The sequence below is a fragment of the Lactuca sativa genome, chromosome 6, assembly GCF_002870075.4.
Source record: "Lactuca sativa cultivar Salinas chromosome 6, Lsat_Salinas_v11, whole genome shotgun sequence".
In the NCBI taxonomy this organism is placed as follows: Eukaryota; Viridiplantae; Streptophyta; class Magnoliopsida; order Asterales; family Asteraceae; genus Lactuca; species Lactuca sativa.
The window spans coordinates 155,797,097-155,816,524 of record NC_056628.2 but is presented as its reverse complement, the minus strand read 5'-3'; the positions used below and the strand labels follow the sequence as shown (position 1 = coordinate 155,816,524).

The following is a 19,428-nucleotide window of genomic DNA, read 5'->3' as shown; positions in this document are numbered from 1 at the left end:
CGCTACTGCTACTTTCGAACTAAAGGGCCACATACTCGCTCAACTAAAGGAGATTCCCTTCTATGGAAAAGATCACGAAGATGCCTATAAACACTTGGATGAAGTCAATGATGTAGCTGATTACTTTAATGTTCCAAATGTGCCTCGCGAGACCCAGCTGCTTCGTATGCTTCCAGTCACATTCAAAGGTGCTGCAAAAGATTGGCTCAAGTCACTCCCTCCCGGGTCCATCACCACATGGGCTAAGATGAAAGAAGAATTTATTGATCACTTTTGCCCACCTTCTAAAATAGCCAAGTTGAAGAAGGCTATTTCTAACTTTGAACAACAACCCGGAGAGTCCCTTTATGAGGCGTGGGAGAGGTACAAAAGTTTGCTAAGAAATTGCCCACACCATGACCTTAACAGCCAACAAGAAGTCTCAATCTTCTATGACGAAGTCAATGTCACAACAAGGCAATTACTTGACTCGCAAGGCCCGCTCACAAAGAAGCCACCCCCGGTGATCAAAGAATTAAATGAAGAATTCTCTAAACATTCTAGAGAATACCACAACCCACAAAATAAAGTAAGTAGGTGGTAGTGAACACGGTCAACGATGGCATGGCGGAAATGATGGCTAAACTAGACAGTTTAGATAGAAGAATGACGAAGATGGATCAAACAATCCATGTTATCCGGGTGGGATGTGAAAATTGTAGGGGACCTCACCTAACTAAAGAGTGTGACTTGGATGAGAATGGAAACAAAAAGGCGCAAGTTTTCTATTCAAGTGGTGACAGGTACGATGAAACTTGGCGGAAACCCAAGAAGGAATGGCTCCCGTATGAAGAATACAAAAAGGCAAAGGAAGAGAAATACAAGCAAAAAGATAAGGGCTTCTATCTAAAGGAAGAACCGGTTGTGGAAAAAATAGCCGATTTAGAAGAGATGTTCACGAGATTTATAGCCGCGTCCGAGAAAAGACACAATGATCATGATGCTGCAATACAAGAGACCAGAACAATACTTAGGAATCAGCAAGCATGTATTCTCAACATTGAAAAACAGCTTGGGCAACTGGCACACCAAGTGAATGAGAGAAGACCGGGTGAACTTCCAAGTAAAACCGAGAATAATCCGAGAATGGAGAATGTGAATGTTATAACATCTAGTTATGGGTAAATTTTCACTCCTCTGACCCCTGCACAGAAGGTCTCAACTAAGGTGCATGCAGAAAAGACAGAAGAGTCGAGTGCAGCTAAACCCGACACGACTCGTCGAGTCCCTCTAATGGACTCAACGAGTCCATGGTCTAATGACAAAACTGTTGTTTCCTTCAAGCCGTACAGGCCACCTTTTCCATTTCCAATTCGAGCCATGCCTGATGAAAAGGTTAAAGCGTACAAAACTTTCATGGAACATGTTAAAGCCCTTCAAGTCAACATCCCATTTGTTGAAACGATGCTTCAAACAACTAAATATTTAAACTTGCTTAAGGGTCTCTTTGCTGCTAGAAAAGATATGGCTGAAGTAGCGGAGTTAGTATTAGATGAGCTACCAGAAAAGAAGGGCGATCCAAGAAGCATCTCGATTCCTTGTCAGTTTGGAAATATACTTGATGCTCAAGCATTGACCGATTTGGGTGCAAGTATTAACTTAATGCCTTTTTCTTTCTTCAAGAAGCTGAGTTTACCGAATCCAAAGCCGATTAATATGAAGATCCATCTAGCGGATAATACAATCATTCGTCCAAGAGGTGTTTGTGAAGATCTTCTCATAAAAGTGGACAAATTTGTATTCCCCGTGGATTTTGTAGTGCTTGACATTGAAGAAGACCCCAAAATTCCAATTATTTTGGGAAGACCATTTTTTGAATACTGCATGTGCATTAATAGATGTATGCGAGTCCACACTAACATTGAGGGTAGGAGATATCAACAGTGTTTAAGGCTATACAAGAGGTTAAGCAAGAAGAAACAAGAGAAGAAGAAATTTCCTCCATTGATTTGGATGATGAAATACTACAAAAAGAACTTGCACTCTTACAAAAAGAAGATCTATAAGTCCCTAATTTGCATGTGTATCAATCAGATCTGTTTGATGGTGCAGAATCCCAATCAAACGGATGATGCCAGATCACAATAAGAAGAGAAGGAGAAGAAGAATATTAAGAATCTTGATTGTATTGATGATATGAATGAAATTCCTTACAATAGATTCTCTCACACAATATGCTCTCTCTTCTTCTCTCTCTTGGCCGTACAGTCTCTAGGGTTCATCAATCTATATTCCTCACCCTAACACCTATATTTATACTTGGAGAATATGGGCTTGGTGGACATGGGCCGTAAATGAGTTTACGGCCGTAACACCTTACGGCCGTAAACTCAACCGTAAACATGATCGTAAACTCCAAAAATATTACAGAAAAATACAATTGCCCAGAAAAGCAAAGTATAAACCATATTTTGACCCAGAAATCTCCCCCTTGGTTTATATCTTTCTTTTCTTAATGACCCAACATGCTCCCCCTAAAAAGTAGCTGGCTCTTCTTGTCAATCTTCAATGGGAGCTTGGATTCCGCTTTAACCTTCGATTTCTTCACAGAATCATGATGAACATATGAATCTTCAATGAATGACTTCATCTTGAGCACTTGAGGTTTTCTTTAGAATTTGGCATTGAACGCACATTGGGTGAGGAGGCTTGACGTACTGATTCTTGAAAGATGACACTTTCAGCTTGAGAATCTTTTCTGGATCACTTCAGCAGGTTCATAGATAGCAGCAGACTGATTGAGGAGGCTTCAATGCAATCCGTCACATAATCTTCATTTTCAGCTTCACCTTGCTTCTGGGGTTGAAAGATTGAAATTGAAAGAATAATCTTCATTTCTTGCACCTTCGAATGAGAATTCTTCGATGCTCACGGACGAAGCTTTTGGCTCAGAAATCTTCGACACAAACTCCATGAATTTCATCTTCACCTGAAATCACTTTTCAAGACAAAACAAAACTAAAAGAAAACTTAGCATACAAATTAAAACAGAAACAAAAATATTTTTGGATTTTTCATATTTTCTGAAAAAGAAATAAAACAGAAATAACACTATTTTTTTTTAATTCTCCCCTAATATTTAAATTAGAAGAACACTATGAATAAACTTAACAAAAACAAAAATAATAGCTAACTTTAAGAGTGATTTGGGATCAAAGTTGTTAGACAACCTTATTCCACTTGTCGGTACCCTTATCCTCACATCTTCGTCTGATCGATCGCCAATATTATGGTCCACTTAAACACGAAAAAATTGTGACAATTTTGGACAATTTACCAATGACATGATACATACATATATCTAATTGTAACTTTATTATCATGATTGGCCCTAATTATTAAATAAATTGTTCTTATGACCATTTAACTGACTACAACCAGGGATATTGTTGTCCACCTAAATCGAGCAACGAGATCTACAGACAATCTGTATGTGTTCTCCTTGTTCTCATATTCTGCTACTTTACCTGCACATGAAGTAGAAACATTAGTATTTTCAACATTAATAACTCCTCCTGACACAAATCCAGCTTGTTTGCCATATAGAAGATGTGGCTCCCTGTCAGTTTCGTCCTGTGTCATAGGGATGGATGTGTAGTTATGATTATAAGGAGGAGGTACACTATCATACCCTATACCCTTATTTTGATTTTTTTGAATTTTAATTGGGTTTCATATAAGGACTCGACTATCTGACTTGATGCAGTATAATTTTTGAAACTGACATCTGTTTTTCCACACTTAATTTTTAAAGCGTCAAGTTCTTCAGTTACAACAACAAGTTGTCTCTTAATATAATCATATTTTTCACACTTGTTGCTATACTCTTCCTGAAGTTTCCTAAAGTCCTTGGTTTTTGCTTCTAATTCAGCCTTCAGGGGTTTCTGTCCTTTCCTGAGTTGATATCCTTCATATCTCAGGTCCTCAACTTCTCTTTTAAATAAATCAAATTGTTCCCGAAGAAATTTAATCATGGCTTCACAAGCTGGAGTACATGTAACTTTAGTGACCGGAATGTTTTCAGAACTCATTGTTTATCTACACTTCAAGGCATCAAGTTCTTGAATTACATCAGCAAGACTAAGATGATTGAGATCTTTTGTCTTCTTGATGATAGCCACGTTCATATCCCATGATTTCGGAAGTGAATTTAGCAGCTTTTTGTTTATCTCGGACTTAGTCAAGAAGATCCCAGCTATATTCATCTCAGTAGTAAGTGTAGTAAATCGCTGCAACTGAGTTTCGAGGGTTTCTCCAGGGATATAATCGAAAATATTGAAATTTTGTCTTAACATATCCTAACGACTCTCTTTCATGTTTTCAACTCCCTTGTAGACCTTAAAATCAATTAAAAAGCACAACTAGAAGCTAAACTAAAACTTAAAAGTTAAACTTAAATTTAAAAATGCCCTTTGACTATAAACCTCAAAAGTCAACCATAAAAGTCAAATTTAAAAAGTTAAACTCAAAAGTCAAACTTCAAAAGTCAAACCGAAAAGCTAAATTCGAAAATTTAAAAGTTAAACGAAAAAGTCAAAGTTTAAAGTCAAAGGTCAAACTTGAAAGTCAAAGTCAAAATTTAAGGTCAAAAGTTAAAAAATAAAAGACAAAAATCAAAATATAATTTTTTTATTTTATTATAATGATTATTATATATATATATATATATATATATATATATATTATTTTGGATGAAAAGGAATTTAAAAAAAACTAAAAGAAATTGAATTTTGGGTTAAAAGTGTCAAATCTTGAAAGTTTAAACCGAGAATAACGAGTGTTTAAGAATTAAAAGCGGGAGGAAAAGAACATCCAGTAGGTTGGATCAGATGGAAAAGGCGCTGAATTCTTGAGCAAGTGGTCGTGGGTTCGAAACCCGGCACCTCTAAATGCGTTTGTGATTTTTTTATATGTGCGAAGCGAGGCTGGTTCTTGCGAGGCTGCGCTTGCGAGGCCGAGAACTCAGAAGCCGGAAACGTGCGAGACCGAGCCGCAAACTGCTGAGTCGTATACTCCGAGCCGCAAACCTCGGGCCGTGAACTCCTCGGAAACCCTAGCTGCTGGCCGCCACCCCCTCGCAGGTTACGACCAAAAACTGTGATTTTTGCCCTTTTTTGCTCCAAAACTCGATCAAAAACCCTCTTTTATGAAAAACACGAAGAACAAACCCCCCTTAATTTTCAGAGACCTATCCAAAAACGCAAGAATATTTCGAAAATAAGGTCAAATAATGCTCCAAATCTGGCAAAATTGATTGATACAACCAAGCTCTGATACCAATTATAATTCCCTAATTTGTCTGTGTATCAATCAGATCCGTTTGATGGTGCGGAATCTCAATCAAACGGATGATGCCAGATCACAATAAGAAGAGAAGGAGAAGAAGAATATTAAGAATCTTGATTGTATTGATGATATGAATGAAATTCCTTACAATAGATTCTCTCACACAATATGCTCTCTCTTCCTCTTTCTCTTGGCCGTACAATCTTTAGGGTTCATCAATCTATATTCATCACCCTAACACCTATATTTATACTTGGAGAATATGGGCTTGGTGGACATGAGCCGTAAATGAGTCTACGGCCATAAGATGTTTACGGCTGTAAACTCAACCGTAAACATGACCATAAACTCCAAAAATATTACAGAAAAATACAATTGCCCAGAAAAGCAAAGTATAAACCGTATTTTGACCCAACAAGATCCAAATAAATTTCTACCATCTTCGGGAGGAAATGGTGATGCTGAGAAAGACTTAAAGGAGATAGAGAAGCTGTTGAAGGGAACTGATTCAGAAAAATCGATGGAAAGTGAGGAATGCGCATCGACTCGCCGAGTCGCATCGACGGACTCGACGAGTCCAGTCGAAAATTTCAGCAATTCGAATTACCTTGATCTTCTTGTTACCAGTCCCTTGCCTGATTTTGACATGAAGATTTTTCCTAATTCTTTAGAAGATCCAGCAGCAAAAGTGTAACGCTCGTAGATCCGGGCTAGCCAATTTAGAGATAATAGGGGTCGAAAACGACTTTTCAACAAAAGATTATTTAGAATAAATAATCTTAACCAAGTTGTAGGATATGTCTCAAGGGTTCCGTACATATAAAGAGCGTCGAAATCCGAGTTATAACGAAGAAGTTATGACCCGTCGAAGTTTCGTGACGGAACCGGCACGGCACCGAGAAGACGTAAATAGTGAATTTATGATAGAGCAAATTTTAGCCTTAGTAATCTAAATGAAAGTCGTAGAATATGTTAACCTGAGAGCGTCCATAAAAAGAACACCCAAATCTGACTTCGTATGAGGAAGTTATGATTTTTCGAAGTTTCGGCTTAGCGGTGTACAACCCGAAGTTCGAGTATTAGATCAAGCGGTTTTTAGCCGACACAACCTAAACGAGAATCAAAGATCTCGTTATTAGTAGCGTAACGATAAAAAGACAGACGAAAATGGACATCGGATGAAGAAGTTATGAGATTTTAACGGACCAATCCTGTCCCGGCCTGTTAAAAATATAACTTTAAAAATAAAATCAAAATTAGCTGACGAAGTCTAAACGAAAGTTATAGAGTACGTCTCCACCTACACGTGGATATAAATAACATCAAAAACGGAGTTCGTATGAACGAGTTAAAAATTATAATAGCATATTTACGTATTAAAATAAAGTATAAATCATATACACGTACACATATATATACATATGTATATATCATTAGAAATGTATCGACGATGCGGTCATTATATAACTAATGTTGAGTACTTTCGACATTAGTTTAGTACAAATATCGTTAAATCTATTTAAAATAGTATTATGAAGGGGTGTTTAGTCGTTTATATAGCTATAAGGTCATTAAGTAATTATGGAGGGTAGTTTTTGTAAATTCAATTACTATAAATAAGAGGCTTGGACTCTCATATTTCTTGCACCATTCTCTTGATTCAAGAGTCTTTCTCTTCTTATCCCCCGAGCATTTCGGTCCCTCGTGATTCGACTTCTCTTTCTGTAGTTTTAGTATAGTAAGGTGAGCACCGAAGCGCTGCACGAATCTTTCTTAGAAAGATTCAGCGATGAAGTTCTGCCCATGCAGAGTCCGACTCCTAGCTAAAACTCCCTTGTAAATAAGTTATGCTTACCCTATTTTAATATAGCTTATATTTAAAATTATTATTGTTATTATGAACTTATAATAAATATTTGAGCTATTATTATATAAGTGTCGTTATAATATTTTTTTAACTACTTGCGGTACGGGGAATCTGGTTTAAAGGGCCGCATAGGGTTGTTGGATTTCAGAAGTGCTATATGCCAAAATGGTCCTGCCCTCCGGTGTTTTATGTCTGACCCCTGTTTGTACATAGTGGTTTGGAAGTATTGTTTAAACGCTTATATGATAATAATAATAAGACTAATAATTAGTCATGGTAAATATTAGACTAAAATCCAGTGGTAATAATACTACGTTTTGTCGAAGGAAATTATTTTAAAGTAAACGAAGCTCTGTCCGAGTACCGAGTCACCACCTTCTCAGGTGAGTGCATAGTTACTTTCATCTTACACATATATATGAAGTATTTTATATAAATTACGTGCTATGTGTGCATATTATCTGAATACTTGCTGTCTATGCTGGATGAACAATTTTATACATGTTTTAAATGATTTTAATTGTATATGTATTTTATATCTACGATAATGTTGGGGTAAAATATGGGTAGATGTAATAGATGGAATATGAGTTTGATGATGAGTTGAGAGGTGTTATAGACCACTAGGTGAGGGTGAGAGGTGGATAATATGAGAAGCCTTTTCCCAAACGATGGCCCCGTCATTCAGGAGAGTATGGATGACAACCACAGACTATTCTAGACATTCCAGTGGAACACTAGCAGGCTCACAACTTGTAGGTGTTGTGAACGATGTGTTCACCCGGTGTACTCTAAACCTTGGCGACCATGCAGACTTGGTGCCTAAACCTTGGCGATCATGCAGCCTTGATGCCTAAACCTTGACGACTATATAGACTTAGTGCCTGTTGTGTAAACCTTGACGATCATGCAGACTTGATGCCTAACCCCTGGCGACTATGCAGACTTAGTGCCTGTTGTGTAAACCGTGGCAACGATGGACTTCGTGCAGATTCCTTAGAATGATCCTTAGGAATAAATGAAAGAGGAATAGCTAATTCTTAGGGTAGATCCTTAAGAATAAAGAAGATAATGGGGATGGGTAATTGGGTTGATTGCTTAATTGTTTAAACATAATAATTATATTATTGTGGGTTGAAAACCCTATATACTCACCAGGTTTCCCAACCTGACCCACTCAGTTTATTTATATCACAGGTGTTGTTATGAAGTCACATTACACTGAGAGATGAAGGAGATATAAATCACTAGTGATAATGAATGTAAGTTCTGTTTATGCTTATATTTCTGTATTGACGATGACATCCCAAATGTTTTAAAATGAATAAAAATATTTTTCGTTGGAAATGCTTTGATAACGTATTTATCATGTTTTACTGGGAACAAATTCCGCAACATTTTTATTAAAAGAGGTACTCTGATTTTCATAAAGCACAAACAAAATCGGTCTTTTCTAGCCATGAAAATGGGGGTGTCACAAGAAGGCGTAATTGTTAAAACGTATTGTGAATTCCAAAATGCTCAAGTAGCATACCTTGACACGGTGATACAAGGAGATGAAGAAATGCGACTTGATAAGGAGGCAAGCTTGGGGGAAGATGAGAATGCAAAGGCTGTGAATGATGATACTAATAACTCGTTCATTGAGTCACATGCAACCAAACCTCGAGCCCGAGTCTTTTCCAATTATGAAGTAATTACCTTCAAGGAAGGGGAAGTACAAAAGAAGGTGCCAAAGAGTGGGGTGAAGAAAAAGAAGGTTGGGAAACGGAACACACATGCAATTGAAGAATATGCCACAAGGAAAAAGAAAGAAGAATTGAGACGGGCATATAAGAGGAAGATAGACGCCTACAAGACAAAGTATAAACCGCAAAAGATTAGGCGTGCATTCCCGATGCAGGAAAATGAAGAAACGTAGATGGGAGGGAGTCCAGCTATAGACTCCTAAAAAAGAAGCGTTTGGCGGGAGGCAACCCGTTATGAGAGTTTGCTTTCTTTTATCTTTCTCGTTTTAGTTTTTGTTTTGATTTTCTTAGGTCTTTTTTGTTGTCATCTTCTAACTCATCAAAATATGTTTGCTTGAGGGTACACATGGTCTGGGTGTGGGGTGGATTGAACAATTTTTATTAATAGATGACAAAATGATGTAATTCGTGAAATGTTTGCAAGTGACTCGACGAGTTGGTACCCTGACTCGACGAGTCTATTTCTTTTATAAGATAGTAAAGATATATATATATATATATATATATATATATATATATATATATATATATATATATATATAGAGAGAGAGAGAGAGAGTAATTATCTTTTTGTTTTGTTCATATTTAGATAACTTTTTTTTGTACATTAGCTAACGAACTTGTTGGAAGTGTTCATATATGACTATTATGACCGGTTGTAATGATCATATGTGAACACTTCCAACAGGTTCGTTACCTAGACGTTTACAAAAAAAAAAAAAATTACCCAACTATGAAAAAACAAAAAGGTAATTACCATGATAAATATATTTTTTTCTTTTTTTACCTTATAATTTTGATTTGATATAAAATTTAACCTAAGTAGTAAATATTTTTTAAAACAACATCATTTTGATACATATATATATATATATATATATATATATATATATATATATATATATATATATATATATATATATATATATATATAATAACTAACTTCAAATTTGACAAAAAAACACATCATCATTTTTTAGGATTTTATTATTTAAGATATTAAATATAAAAATTTAAATTCAATATGTACATGTGTAATAATTGAAAATAATACCAACTCGACGATAAATATGACAATCGTCATCCACGTCACACCATCTATTCACACAGCAACTGAAACACTTAAGATTTACATACCTACAAAGCATGTTTAATTCGTTAGAGAAAAACATAGAACAAGTCAGGAACCCGCAAATTGTAATGGATACTAAAAGTATTAGGTTGGACAGAGTGAAGCGGGAAGGGTGTGTGGGAGCCATTCCCGCTCGGAGGAACACCACACCAGCGGTGTGGGATACGAGGCACGGGGAGGAGGTAGGGAAGGGGTTGTCGCACATTCTCTCTTATTGTGATTGGTTGGAATTTATTTTTTCTTTTTTTTTTTAGTTTGCATGTTCTAACGAGGAAGAAGGAAGACAGGGCGAGAAGTTTCTAAAAATGGCATTAAAATCAATTGATTTTATTTTAAAAAAAATCAAAAGAAAGTGATGGGAGTTTCCCGCACACTCCTTGGCTTTTGGTGAGAGAAAAGAAAGCATGTTGTGACCCACAAAAAGTGAGGAATTTCCCACCCACACCCTCTGGCCTTAGAGTTGGAGACCGATAATATGAAGAAGAAGAAAACCATCTTCAATGGAGTTTAATCCATGTATTACAAGAATTTAAAATATAAAAAATCGAAGTAGCTTTTATGCTCATCGATAATATTGTGACCCACAAAAAGTGATGGGAGTTTCCCGCACACTCCTTGGCTTTTGGTGAGAGAAAAGAAAGCATGTTGTGACCCACAAAAAGTGAGGAATTTTCCACCCACACCCTCTGGCCTTAGAGTTGGAGACCGATAATATGAAGAAGAAGAAAACCATCTTCAATGGAGTTTAATCCATGTATTACAAGAATTTAAAATATAAAAAATCGAAGTAGCTTTTATGCTCATCGATAATATTGCTTTTGTCTTATATATATATATATATATATATATATATATATATATATATATATATATATATATATAAATAATTGAATCTATTAATATTGCAAAATTATGATTGAGCGTCTTAATAAAAAAGGAAACAGATTTACAATGGTAATAATATTTTTGTTTTGTTTGTATTTGGGTAAACTTTTTTCAATACTTCTAGATAATAAATTTGTTTGGAACTTTTTACGTATCACTAGTTGTAACTTAGTATACACAATGATATATATGATCAAATTCACAATTGATACTTTAAAATATTATATTGTATAACTATATAATGAATAAATTTTTGTGTATGGCAAAAACTATTGTGTACCTGTTACTCTTACAAAAAAATATATCTCCATATCTCCATATACTAATAAATGAATAAGTTTATTATCTTATTGACAAGTGTCACAATATTAGAAATCCTCATTAATATTATATGTCACCTATCATGCCACATGTCAACCTATTAATTCTCCATTTTAAATTTTACATTAAATTAGTAATTGATTCCTTATTTCAAATTTCAAAATTTAAATTTCACACTTTAATTACATTAAATTAATAACATTAAAATAAAAAAATAAACTAGAATTAATATACTATTATAAGGTGATATAATTTCATATATTTATTTAAATCAACGATTATAATTTTATATAACTAAAAAATATTTATTAATTAATTAATTATTTGAAATAATTAATTAATCATTTTAAGTTTTTATTATAAAGTTTAATTAATTTTATAACCGTGGTTCTCACGGGTAATAAAATAGTTTAGATATCCTCCTTAATAAATGAAGGTTTTTTTTGCCATTTGTCAATTTCTCATGAGTTTTGACACTTATCATTTTTTGGTAATTTTGAAATAAATATTATCCACTTGTCAATTTTTTGTTTGTTTAATTAAAGTCATATACTTATATATATATATATATATATATATATATATATATATATATATATATATATATATATATAAAGTATTAAATATCATATATATAATATTAAATTGTAATAAATACGTTTTTTTCTTTTTTATTTTAAAGTTATACATTAAAAAACTAGGTGTGAGACTCATGTATTACATGAGTTTAATTAAAAAAATTAAATATGAAATTTTAACAATTTGAAAAAGTTTGAATTTATAAGAAAAATGAGAAAAAATTTAAATTATTAAAATTAATAAGGCTTTAATGTATTGAATACATTAAAGATATATAAACCATTTCTAATAAATAATTTACATATATATTACCTTATATATTAAATATGGAATTTTAATTTAATAAAATGAAAAATATAATAAAATGACAAGTGGAAAATAGAAAATTTAAAAATTCTAGAAAATGTCATGTGTCCAAATGAATGAGAAAAGGACATGTGGCAAAAAACTTTTATTTATTATAATAGATATATTTCATTTTTATATTTTAAGTTTAATCATTGTTTAAATCAACCCGTATAATACACGGGTCTCACACCCTATTAACAAATATAAACAAAACTAAAAGCTATTTATTATTTCCGGAGAAAAAACTATACGTCCAACGACGCCGTTGGATAGGCAGGAAAAAACCACAAACACCACGCCACCACTACCAGTCATCACTCTCCGATCGGAAACAACCCCCAAAATGGAGAAACCATCAGAGAAATCAACGAAGAAGCAGCCATGGTTTTGGAGCTCCGCCGTAGCTTCAGTAATACTTAGATTAGTACTCATAGTCTATTTCCCCAACACTCTCAACTTCTCCTCCCGTCCCGAGGTCTCCACTCCCCTAACCAGCCTTCGCCGCCGTAAACACTGACACCATCGCACTTCAATTCTTATGTCTATTCAATCAATTGAGTAATCAAAGTTCATATGTTGATGTTTCAGTGGCGGAAGGTTATTGGCTAAAGCAGTCGTCGATGTCGCCGTATGCTGGTTTGTATATTGATGGATATTCACACGCTTTCGATATATGCATATATTGATTTAATTTCGACAATTCATGGAGTTTGATCGCTTACAGGTTCAATGTACCATGGATCTCCTCTCCTGTTATCGATCCTTGGACCTCTTACTATTGATAGGTATATAAGCTAATGACAAATTTCCTGATTTCTATCATATATGTTAAATTGCATCGCTATTTGTGGGCAAAGGGAACAATTATGTACAACAAGCTTATACTTGTCTGCTACAAGATATACATTTTATCATTCAAGTTTAAACACTAGGATATTTCACAAATCTAGCAACAATTGTTTTCTGTTTGCAGTATTTCTCATAGCTTTTAGTATAATTTATCACATTCAAAATGAGTCTCTTTGATCACAAAAACCAAACTGTGTTCCAAAATCTCTCTTTTCTCTTTGCTTCAAAGTTTGGGGGTGCTTGATGAGGAATAATTTTGAATTTTCAATGATCATATGCTGTGTAGTTAGTACTATTTCATCTTCATATCTAAAATAATAAACAATATGAACATTTAGCATGTGATGTATCATATAGGTGCTTAGTTTAGTGTAGGATCTTCTTTATGGAGATGTAGAACATTACTATGTGTGATATGATCTGATCATCTGATATTGATATACTTATGATTGCTTGTTACTCGGTTTGCAGAGGTGAAGGGAAGTCAAATCATCTTTTATGCGGGTAATGTGGCAAAATCAAAGAGAATTTAAAATGTTTATACTTATCTTGTCACTTCTTTCTTCATTTGTTATTATCAACTTCTAGTAAAACTTCTTAATCACATAGTTGATATGAGATTATATTCTTGGATACAGTCTGGCATTTGTCATTGCAGATTTCATCACTGCAATACTCATTCGTGCAATTGGCCAGCTTCTTCAAGTAGCAGATACCAAGAGCCTGAAATCTTTAGGAGCCACTACACATCTTAATGTTTCAGGTTTTCCTCTCACCAACACTTTTATGTTATTAAATTTTTTTTAAAAAAAGCTGATGAAGTTTGTATTATGTAGAAAATTTTCCATCTGGTGACATAGCTGCTCTTGTTTACTTATGGAATCCTTTGACCATCATCACATGTCTGGGATATTCAACATCACCAATCGAAAATCTAGTGACTGTATTATCAATATATGGGGCTTGCATGAGTAAGACCTTTTAAACCTTTTAATTTATAATTACTATTTTATATTTCTAATAATAATAATAATAATAGGATTAATGTTCTTGATTCTAATTGCAACAGGACTTGTTCCATTGGCTGCTTTTGGATGGGTGATTGCATCTCATTTGTCTCTCTATCCTGTTATTCTAGTCATTCCTGTATGACAAATTGACAATTATACCCTTTTCCTCTCCTTTTACTACATCAACCTTCAATTCTTTTACATGATATATTTTTTTTTTTTATCTTTTTGCATTTTTTTTTCAGTTGGTTCTTTTAGTAGGTTCTGGACTTGATACACCACCAAGGAAACTGTTCCCATATATTGATGATGATCAGATTCAGAATAAAAAATCATCAAATCAAATAATTTTCTCATGGAGACGAGTTTTTCTTTTCTTTTTGTGGGCTTCCATTTGGGCATTTTATGTCCTAATCCTATGTGGCATTTCTCTAAAAGATTACAGTAGTCTTGGGGAGATGTTCAAAAGGTAGTATTTATAATTATATGTTTTCTAATCCTTTTTTTATTATTAACATTAATTACACTGGCAGAACTTATGGGTTTATTCTGAGTGTAGAAGATTTATCTCCAAACATTGGTGTCTTGTGGTGAGTACATATTTTTCTTAAGGATACATGCATGAAATACATGTTATAATCAAGATTTATTTTATAAATTTCAGGTACTTCTTTGCAGAAGTTTTTGATTTTTTCAGAAATTTCTTTTTGATGGTGTTTCACATAAACATTCTTTTCATGGTGCTTCCACTTGCTATACGCTTACATCATCGACCTTGCTTTTTAGCATTTGTCTACATTGCAATCTCTTCAATCCTCAAATCCTACCCTTCGGTATTTCTTCTTTATTTTATTTTCTCAAAATCATTTTTTTATTATTATTTATTATTAATAAAAGAAAAACATTTATGGCAGGTTGGAGATTCAGCTCTTTACTTGGGTCTACTGAGCTTGTTTGTGAATGCACTAGCTGGTAACATATTGGACCACTTGTTTTTTTTTTTTAACTAAAATCTTATTTATTTATTTATTATTATTATTATTATTATTTATTTTTGTTGCAGATATGCAGTTTTCTTTTTTTCTTTTCTCTGGGTATTTGGGGACTTTACTTCTTAGCCCTGTGATGCACAATTTATGGATATGGAGGGTATGAATATAATTCTTGCTAAGTGCTAACATCTCATCCACAATTTTTTTATTTTTTTTTTATAATTTTAATTTGATTTAACTTTTTGACTTAATGTAATTTTTTAGGGAACTGGAAATGCAAATTTCTACTATGCTACTGCAATGGCTTATGCTTGCTTTCAGGTTGCTTCATATCTTTAATAATTCCTTTTTTATTTTGGTTTTCAAGTAATCACAAAAATAAAACAATCTTGAGTAATTTACATTTTTGGTCCCTGAGTTTTGTTTAATATTGCAAAATTGGTCCCAAAAGAATTTTTCTTATCATTTTGATCCCTATTCCAAGTAACTGACTGTTTTTGATCCCTAAGGAACAAAACCATTTACAAAAGGACTAAAGTTGCAAGAGAAAACTTTTTGTGATCAAAATTGAAAAAATGACCTATACTAAGGGACCAAAAATGTAATTTTCTTTTTTATAGATTATCTTGGTGGTGGAGAGTGTGAGCTCGATGTTGAACCATGATCGGGCTTTAAAGAAATGTACTACAACGGTTACCAAGAAAGTACAATAGTACAAACGGAATCCCAAACTCATTTTCAAGGGCAATCTAGACTTTTAACCACTTTTTTTTAGATTTTATTTTTTTTGTATTACAGTATTTTGTATAAACAAATTTGAGTAGAATACGTTCACTGGAATCTAAAAGGGAGTTCAAATTTAGGTATTACCCCATGCACCTATGACAATTATGAATGAATCAAAGTTCTTATGATTTTTTATCGATTACTACACACTGAATGCATTTACAACTAAGTCAACGTTTCGGCCTATATACATAAATGATTACAACTAAAAGTTTACAAGTTAGTTGCAAATAAATGCTTACAACAATTTATATAATCAATTATGATTACAACTAAATTACTAAAAAACTATTACTAGTAGGAGGATGGTGGGTTCTCGGTAGTAGCAGATACAAGAATTCTCATCATGAGATGCACTAACGTCTAGTGATCAACAATATAATTGGGTCGCGTCATAATGGTAATATGATTAATATTAACTTTAATAACGAAAATCTAACATAATTTATAAAGACTAGTAAATGTCTTAAAATTGTTCACGAATTTCATATTTGTTAAAACAATCTTAAATACATCGTTAACATTTTTTTTTTTCAATGTACAACACTAAACAGGTATTCATAAATTGATCACCAATTTTTTTTATATATTATATATATTTTTTATTCAAAAATAAAACTTATAATAACAATAAGGACCCTTTTTTTAGTTCGTCATAGGCCTTTGAAGATATTTAGGGTGCGTTTAGTTGCGCAAAAATGAGCCGTTTTCCGGAAAAAATTTCCAAGAAAAATGAAAATTTTGAAAACGCGTTTAGTTCGTTTATTTTTATAAATTCTTCACGGAAAATGAAAATTTTCCGTTTTCTAAAATTACAAAGAGGTTGGAAATTTTTGGCATTGTTTTCCACATTTTTCTAATTCCAAAGGTTGCGTTTAGTTACGGAGAAACAATTTTCATTTTCCGTTTTTTGTTTTCCCTTTTCGATTTTCATTTTCCGTTTTCATTTTTCATTCAAAAATTTTGAAAACGCGTTTAGTTAAACTTATTCATTTTTCATTTTCAGTTTTAGAAAATTAGAAAACGTGTTTAGATGTGTATTTTTCTATCGGTTTTCATTTTTAGAAAACAGTAGCGGTGGTAGGATGTGGGTGGGGGCGGTGACGGTAGTAGGTCGGCGGCGGTGGTGGTGACGACAGGCAATGGTGGTGGCGGTGGCAATTATGTCAGTGGTGGTGATGGCGGCGGCAACGGTGGTGGTGGTGCTAGTGACGGGTTAGTGGTGGTGGTGATGGTGATAGTAGGTCAGTGATTGTCATGATGGTGTTGGGTTGGTGGGGGTGCGACTGTGTGTTTGTGTGTGTGTATGTGTGTGTTTGTGGGGGTAGGTGTAGGTTTGTGTGTGTGTGGGTGTATGTGTTTGTGAGGGTGGGGGTAGGTGTGGGTGTGTGTGGTTATGTGTGTGAGTGTGTTTGTGTGTGTGTGGGTGCGTTGGTTGGTATGTATGTGTGTGTGTGTTTGTGGGTGGGTGTGTATGTGTATGTGTGTGTTTGTGGGTGGGTGTATGTGTGGGTATGTATGTGTATGTGTGTGTGTGTGTGTTTGTGGGTGGGTGTGTGTGGGTGGGTATGTATGTGTATGTGTGTGCATGGGTGTGTGTTTGTGTGTTGGTGTGTGTGTGTGCGGGTGAGTGTGTGTGGGGGTGGGTATGTACATGTGTGTGTGTGGGTGGGGGGTGTTAAGGTGGGGGTAGGTAGAGGTGGATAGGGTGGAGTGGGTGTGTGTTTATATTGTAGAAAATTTTTGGAGTTAGAAAAATATGGAAAACAATAATTATCAATTTTCCAAAAATTTCCAACTTCTTTGTAATTTTAGAAAACGGAAAATTTTCATTTTCCGTGAAAAATTTAGAAAAATAGACGAACTAAACGCGTTTTCAAAATTCTCATTTTTTTTGGAAAATTTTTCCGGAAAACAGCTCATTTTTCCGCAACTAAACGCACCCAAAATTTTTCTAAAATATAAACACACACCCACTCCCACCCCATCCATCTCTACCTACCCACACCTTAACACCCCCACCCACCCACACACACACACACCAACCCACAAACACACACACACACACATACATACCCACCCACACACACACCCACCTACAAACACACACACACACATACATACCCACCAACGCACCCACATACCCACCCATACACAAACCCACACCTACCCCCACCCTCACTGACACACACACCCACACCTACCCCCACAAACACACACATACACACACAAACACACACTCGCACCCCACCCACCCAACACCACCACCACAATCACCGACCTACCATCACCATCACCACCACCACCACCACCACTAACCTGTCACTAGCACCACCACCATTGCTGCCGCCGCCATCACCACCACTGACACCATTGCCACCGCCACCACCATCGCGTGTCATGACCACCACCGCTGCCGACCCGCTACCATCACCGCCCCCACCCACACCCTGCCACCGCTACCATTTTCTAAAAATGAAAACCGATAGAAAAATACACATCTAAACACGTTTTCTAATTTTCTCAAACTGAAAATGAAAAATGAATAAGTTTAACTAAACGCGTTTTCTAAATTTTTCAATGAAAAATGAAAACGGAAAACGAAAATCGAAAAGGGAAAACAAAAAACGGAAAATGAAAATTGTTTTTCCGTAACTAAACGTAACCTTAATTTCTTAGGACCGACCCTCATTAATCAATCAAAACAACTTCATATGAGTTTGTTCTACGGGGACTTTCATCGAACATATGTTGTTTATTTGGGGTTCCCGTTCCCATCTACCTTATATTGTACAAAGAATTAAAGAAAACCATGGAATAACCCCAAATGTAATCATCAAATGAATTGCTAAGCTTATAATGGTTAAATGAAAAGTAAATTTTACAACATTAAAACAAATTGGAGAGCAATATCGGTAAAGTATAAGGGATCATACCATATATTTACGCCTAGAAAAGGACCATGTGAAGTCTATATAGAGGTCATTTTGGATTCTCCTGCTTAAAATCGAATTGCAGGTCTTGCAGTCGACACACATCCCTTTCACGCATGTCCAAGAACAAATCCATTTCTATGTGGGGGTGTTGTGACCAATTTCACTCTTGGTTGGCACGACGCCGATACCGCCATCACTTTTGGTTTTGAGTCGATGCAGGTTAGGGCATTTCCAACCTATAGCCAAAACTCATTTTTTACTGTTAATCATCGATCTCATTTCATTTCAACACCATTTTGGTATAAATGAATAAGTATGTTAGAAAAATGGATCAAAGAATTTCGAGGATACATTCGAAAATCTCTAATCGGATAAAACTTACTGTTCTTAGAAGAGATAATGTAGAAGATGATATGATAGTGTGTAACCAAACTGATTTCGAAAATGATCATATATTCCTGTCTTTTTTAAAATTTTCATATGACAGTTACATGAATGTAACTTCCTATCACATAAATTGTCATAAACAGTCATAAACAAACTTAAAATTGGGTTTAGAACTTGGATAACAAAATTGAGTTTATTTTCTAAAATTCGGATTTCTGATGCATTTTTAACAAAGCAACTTAACCTAAATAAAAATATTTCAC

The 19,428-nt window shown here is 34.5% G+C and overlaps 1 protein-coding gene and 1 non-coding gene across 2 annotated transcripts; one reads left to right on the top strand and one right to left on the bottom strand.

Annotated features, from left to right (window-relative positions):
* Nucleotides 1-295: 295 nt before the first annotated feature.
* Nucleotides 296-402, bottom strand: LOC111901247 (small nucleolar RNA R71). The gene has a single exon (XR_002853454.1). It is a non-coding gene; the product is annotated as a small nucleolar RNA R71 (small nucleolar RNA).
* Nucleotides 403-12,435: 12,033 nt separating this feature from the next.
* On the top strand, nt 12,436-15,989 carry LOC111901158 (uncharacterized). Its single transcript, XM_023897037.3, has 14 exons — nt 12,436-12,711; nt 12,794-12,841; nt 12,930-12,990; nt 13,526-13,558; nt 13,693-13,817; nt 13,891-14,025; nt 14,124-14,200; nt 14,310-14,533; nt 14,598-14,654; nt 14,729-14,897; nt 14,979-15,036; nt 15,128-15,213; nt 15,321-15,377; nt 15,677-15,989. The coding sequence occupies exons 1-14, from the start codon at nt 12,549-12,551 to the stop codon at nt 15,767-15,769; spliced, it is 1,386 nt and encodes a 461-aa protein (XP_023752805.1). The 5' UTR covers nt 12,436-12,548; the 3' UTR covers nt 15,770-15,989.
* The last annotated feature ends 3,439 nt before the right edge of the window (nt 15,990-19,428 follow it).